This window comes from Amyelois transitella, chromosome 13, assembly GCF_032362555.1.
Source record: "Amyelois transitella isolate CPQ chromosome 13, ilAmyTran1.1, whole genome shotgun sequence".
NCBI lineage: Eukaryota > Metazoa > Arthropoda > Insecta > Lepidoptera > Pyralidae > Amyelois > Amyelois transitella.
In genome coordinates, this window is record NC_083516.1 from 11073937 (window position 1) to 11080081 (window position 6145).

General features: G+C 32.4%; 1 protein-coding gene across 1 annotated transcript; it reads left to right on the forward strand.

Moving 5' to 3' along the window:
* Positions 1 to 4143: 4143 nt before the first annotated feature.
* On the forward strand, positions 4144 to 5434 carry LOC106140221 (odorant receptor 30a-like). Its single transcript, XM_060947429.1, has 2 exons — positions 4144 to 5121; positions 5228 to 5434. Exons 1-2 carry the CDS (start codon positions 4144 to 4146, stop codon positions 5432 to 5434), a joined length of 1185 nt encoding a protein of 394 aa, XP_060803412.1.
* Positions 5435 to 6145: the final 711 nt, after the last annotated feature.

Consider the following 6145-nt stretch of genomic DNA (forward strand, 5'->3'; position numbering starts at 1 on the left):
CATGAAGAGAGTTATGAATGTGGATGATGTGCGAAGGAAGTATGCAGAGATCGTGGCAAGTGGAAAGAATTAGTCTGTGCCTACCCCTCCGGGTAAAAGGCGTGATTTTATGTATTTACAAGGAACAACGTAATTAATTTGATGAATGACGGTGTTTTGATAGATAGATAATTCATTTATTTGATTCATTTTGTCATATTTTGATACAAAAAAACTTCATCAATCAATGATAAGGATATAATTAAAATATTTAAATAAGGTATAAATCACGACTTAATTAATGCCTCATGAGGAAGATAGAGACAATAATCATATGGTTAAAAAACCAAGACTTATTTTATGAAATTCAAAATGTGTGTAGGATCTGTCAATATAATTTTTAAGTTCAGCATCAAAAACGGTTAAGTTTAATTTTGGAGATTGTATTCACAATTTTGGTAAACTGTATAATTTTCTCAAGGTCTAATTTGCGAACGACTAGTAATAAAAAAGTCGAATCGGATAAGTTTCTTACAACTTTCTCTCTCTCTTTTCATCAGATTAGTTTAGCTTTAGCGACATTGTGCAGTTTTTGTGACGGATGAAAATGTTTAACTTGCGTCAGGATAATGGCCTGATCGAAAATTCTTAATTCTTGCTGGTAGCATGTGAAACCTTCCACAGCCACAGCCTTAAGAATTTTCACATCGTCAGCATAGAAAAAAAGTTTAATTTAATATAATTTTACTGTGTTTACAAGTAAACGTTTTATAACGATTTCAATATGTTAATGAAATTAAACAGATTAAATACAACAAATATTTTCCTTTTTTTTACATTAGTTTCAATCAGGTTATTAGGTTAAGTTTATTTCAATAACTTTTTTAATTTATGATTATACCTATTGCTAGTTATGCAAAATTAAAATAAATATTGCAAATAATGAAATATCTCTTGCTTATCTTCAGACACATTAATCATGATTCATATGTTTTATCTTTCACTCATTCGCAGTACACACAATAATCAACAAATTATTTTATTATAAATCCATTGATATATCCGGATTATAACGTATGAGTTATCATTTTTCTCGCAAACTGATTTCTCCATTCAGTATAATACGTCACCATTTATCTAGAATTAGGTAGGTAGGTAAAATTTTGCATGTGTTCGTGAAATAGAACAGTTTTGTTTTCGAAATAGGATACAAGATGTCGCTTGTTGACGCTGACATAATTAAGTGTAATTATATCTACTGCCGCTTCCAAAGCGCATGTGTTGAACAAGCGCCAAAACAAACTACTCTGCATTTCCAATTTTAAAATTGGCGCGAACGTGCGTCGTCATAAACAAACATTTTGCCTTTTTCATTCAAACTTGACAGTATTTAACTCAAAAAAGTAACAAATATTTTAATACATAAAACGAACAATAAATATGTACAACCTAAAATTATGCTTACAAAAGAAAACTGAAGTGAGCGCGTCGCAAACAGGTAACTTATATATTTTTTGATGACTTTTTTATAAATAAAGTTTAAATAAATTCATTATCTGCTTAGGTATCTGCAAAAATTTCTAAAACTTCTTTTTTGTATTGGTGCCGGGAACCACATACCAATACAAAAAAATAGGACCACTCCATCTCTTTCCCATGGATATCGTAAAAGGCGACTAAGGGATAGGCTTACAAACTTGGGATTCTTTTTTAAGGCGATGGCTAGCAACCTGTCACTATTTGAATCTCAATTCTATCATTAAGCTTCATAGCTGAACGTGGTCATTCAGTTTTTTTAAGACTGTTGGCTCTGTCTATATATGTATGTATGTAATAACTTCTTAATGAGAACAGGGAACAGCAGTTACCATAAAAATGATTAAACATTAAAAATGAGAATGATATCAGTGCAACGGTGTGGTATTAATCTTTGTTGATGACAAGGCAAAACTTATCGTGCGCGCCCTTTAGACTTGGGGCTAAGGTGCAATTAAAAAAATATATATTTTTTGTTTTTTTCGAAAAATATAAGTTTCTGTTCAAAGTCGACAAAGATTGTGATTTTTTTTAATTGATGTTTTTTTTGTTACGTACTTTTTGATACTGATATTATGTGCTAAATTGTTCAATTTATAAATATTTTTTTTATACGCAATATATAATAATGGTAGGTATAGGCTTACAAACTTGGGATTCTTTTTTAGGCGACAGGCTAGCAACCTGTCACTATTTGAATCTCAATTCTATCATTAAGCCAAATAGCTGAGCGTGGCCTTTCGGTCTTTTCAAGACTGTTGGCTCTGTCTACCCCGTAAGGGATATAGACGTGATGATATGTATGTATGTATAATAATGGCTTTCAGTTAGGTTACAGGAATAGAAAAGGGTATGTTAAGATGGTTCGGTCATGTGGAGAGGATGAATGAAAGCAGGTTGACTAAGCAGATATACAAGGAGAGTGTGGAGGGAAAGGTCGGAGTGGGAAGACCTAGACGAACGTATCTTGATCAAATTAAGGACGTCCTGGTAAAGGGTCAGGTCAAAAGTACCCGAAACCGCCGAGCTTGTATGAAGAGAGTTATGAATGTGGACGAAGCGAAAGAAGTATGCAGAGATCGTGGCAAGTGGAAAGAGGTAGTCTCTGCCTACCCCTCCGGGAAAGAGGCGTGATTTTATGTATGTATGTAGTTAGGTTAAGAAACCATTTTTTTCCTGATTGGGCAAGGCAGGGTTTTACGTCAAAGATTAAGATGTATTTATTTTTATCATTACATATCCGTCTATAATAAGAACATGCTTACTCATAATAATGAATTAACGTAATTGTTTATCAAATGGAAATGATTCACTTTTGTACTGGCATGTATCCATTATATGTAGTTCCTGATTAAACAGTAAACATTTAACACTTATGTAATATTTTACAAATATTATAAAACAAATCTTTTGATAGTTTAAAGGATAAAAATTATGTAGAAAAAAATATATTATTTAAGTATGCAAGAGTAAGTGATGTGTTTTTTAAGGGTTCGAACTTACTTATACGTTTACAAAGCTTTCATTTTTAGCATTAAGCCTTGATGTTTGACTCGGATCTGTCTTTTCCATGATGAATTAAAATAGAATAGGTATAAAGAAATTAATTTCATGCCTTGCTTCTTATACCCCCTGGCTTTAGTCCCGGTTGCATCCTCTCCACTTTGCCCTTGTCTATGAATCCTGGGTTAAGTGAATCTGGTTTTTACACGAAGCGACTACCATCTGACCTCCGAAACCTTTGCAGGTAAACCTAACCTGTATTGGATCGATCATGGATACACCATCACCAACAGATATCCAGTTGCCTGAATATGCGGTTTCCTCTATGATGTTTTCCCTCACCATAGTATGCAAACTCATGTTGGGATTCGAACCTGTGCCTTTTTGCGCCACGCGCATTTTTAACCGGACACCTTATCGATTGGACCACCGACGCTCTAAACGATTTCATGCCTTGCACCGATCGTTACTAAATCACTAACAAAAAGTGTGTTCCCACAATCATGCAAATTTACGGACATCAAATTACGAACACATTACTTTCCTTACAAAGAGAATTTAATATTTCTTTCAGTTCACACTAAAAGATTATGAATGCATGCAGCAGCGTCTAAGCTAAGTACAGAACTATAAAATTTCATTAATATATAGGCAATATTAACATAATTTTATATCTGTACTTATTTTTTAATTATTAATCGACCACACCCAATCGACTCACATTTAAAAAAAAACAAAAGTATCTGCCCACTTGGTCCAGAGATGATAACAATTAATTATAAAAGTTATTATGAAACCCTTTCTGCAAAATGTCAAGTCTGACAAGTGGTGTTTTTCAAAACATTTCAGCCAAAAGTATCTCCTCCATTAAAGGTTTTCAAAGTAGAAAATGAAATGAATCAAGAACAATTTAGGATTAGAATATTGAAAGATAATTGTGCAATTTACTGCAGGTCACGTCAAATTGCACGTACTGACAGTCATTTGGCAGTGAAAACTGTTTAAAACTCCAGTGTATACTGGACCTTCAATGAGAGTGAGAAGGTTTTAAGGCTTTTAGCTCCACCAATTTATTTATATGGTTTGCCAACAATTGCTACGTTATATATATTGAATAAATAAATCATGAAGAAAAACGCTGATTTAAAATTCAGAAATTTCCATGAAACTTTCAAATATTGTGCATTTGGGATGGCTGTCGCGAATATTTACCCGAACAGAAATAATATTAGAATAAGAGGATCCATATTCCTTTCCATTGTAATATTTTGTATCTTTCAAATATTTTGGTTTTTAACGTATACCGTTAGTTGTTTGATGAAACTGGATATCTTCAACTTCGCAAGAAATGTCACATTATTGGTTATAGTTCTTTTATTTTTCTTCAAAAGTATATATGCGATTAAATATACAGAATATTACGCATCTATTATAGACACTATAAATAATGATTATATAAAAGCCAATAATATGGATTATGAATATCAAGAAATATACACAACCTATCTTAAGAAGAGCAAAACCGTTGAAATCATTTGGCTAGTCATACCAATCATTCTCAGCTCACAATTCCCAATATATCCAGCAATTGTGATGATCATTGAAAATCTGACGCTCGCTTATCCCAAGAAATACATGGTTCATGAAATGGATATGATGTTCATTGAAGACATACAATACACGAGCCCGTTTTTTGAAATTTACTTTGCATATAATATAACCCAGTGTATATTTCTGTCAGCAATTTTCATAGGTTTTGACGGATCATTCTGTATTGCCACAAATCATCTATGTTTGAAGTTGAAATTAATGACACATAAAGTTCATAGAGCATTCGTTGATTCAAAAAACGAACGTGAATTAAAGATGAAATTACGAGAAGCAACATTGGACCATGAAGAAACTCTTCAATTCTTTGCTAGTCTATCAGATTTTTTTGGAATGTGGCTTCTTATCTTATTTCTGGTAGCGTCAATTGGAGTAACTTTCAATTTATTTCAGATTTATATTTTGCATGAAATACATCCAAAATATGCAATTTTTCTGCTTGTCTCTATTCTTCACATTTTGTTACCTTGTGTGTATGCAAGTAACGTAACAAAGGTAATTTTTAGTCATAATTGTTTTCACTAATTTTGGACTTTGCCTCAGGTAATCTAAAAAAGATTTAAGCAAAGTTATGAAATATGTGATACATTTTTATTTAAAGGTTTCCAATGAAACAGCCCGGGAGTTGTACTGCGTGCCGTGGGAATCCTGCTCTAACCACTCGATCACCAAGCACCTCATCTTCATGATAGCGAGGTCACAGCAGCCCATGATCTTCACTGGGAAAGGGCTTGTCAAGTACAACATGCAATTATTTATCTCTATGATGCAATCTGCTTATTCATTCTATACTCTAATCACGAGTTAATTGATAATTTAATAGTATTTATTGGTGAAACTCATTTAGTAACAGTTAAAGATGTACCTCTATTTGTGTGAATTAAATTAGTTTTACCGATTAGTTTTTGTTTTTCATTTCCCGATTGCGATCTAATCATTTTTAAGTACAACTTCCTTGTACCTCATTTTAATATTTGGTTTCTAGAATCAGATTTTCACAACAAATTTTATGCAAAAGAATTGATCTAATTAAAGTTTTCAACTAACCTAGACATAAATGTAAGAATGTGACTCGAAGACGGACAAATACCTTATAAATACGTTTTTCGTTTCTCATACATTTTATCTCTGTTTACTAAGTAGCTCGTAGTTCGAGTATGTATTAATCACATTTAGATCTCGACTAGTCTTTACCATCAGGATCAGTAAGAACTAAAAAAGGTCGAACTGAAAATTAAGATTATTTCTTTCTCAGACAGTGGTGTAATTAATTTTTTTTTTTTTGTATTCGAAATTCTTCTCACTTCGCTGTGGCTCCCCATGCCACCCTCACCAAACTTAACATTAAAAAAAAATCACGTTATATTTTCAGTAGCAAACATACAAAATTACAACAGTTAAAATAAATAGATTTCTTAAACTTAACTATTATGTACAAACCCCCTCGTGATTGGTCAGGTTTTTAAATCATGTAAGTCTATTATTTTCTATAGTGAAGGCACTTATAGTAGAAAATTAA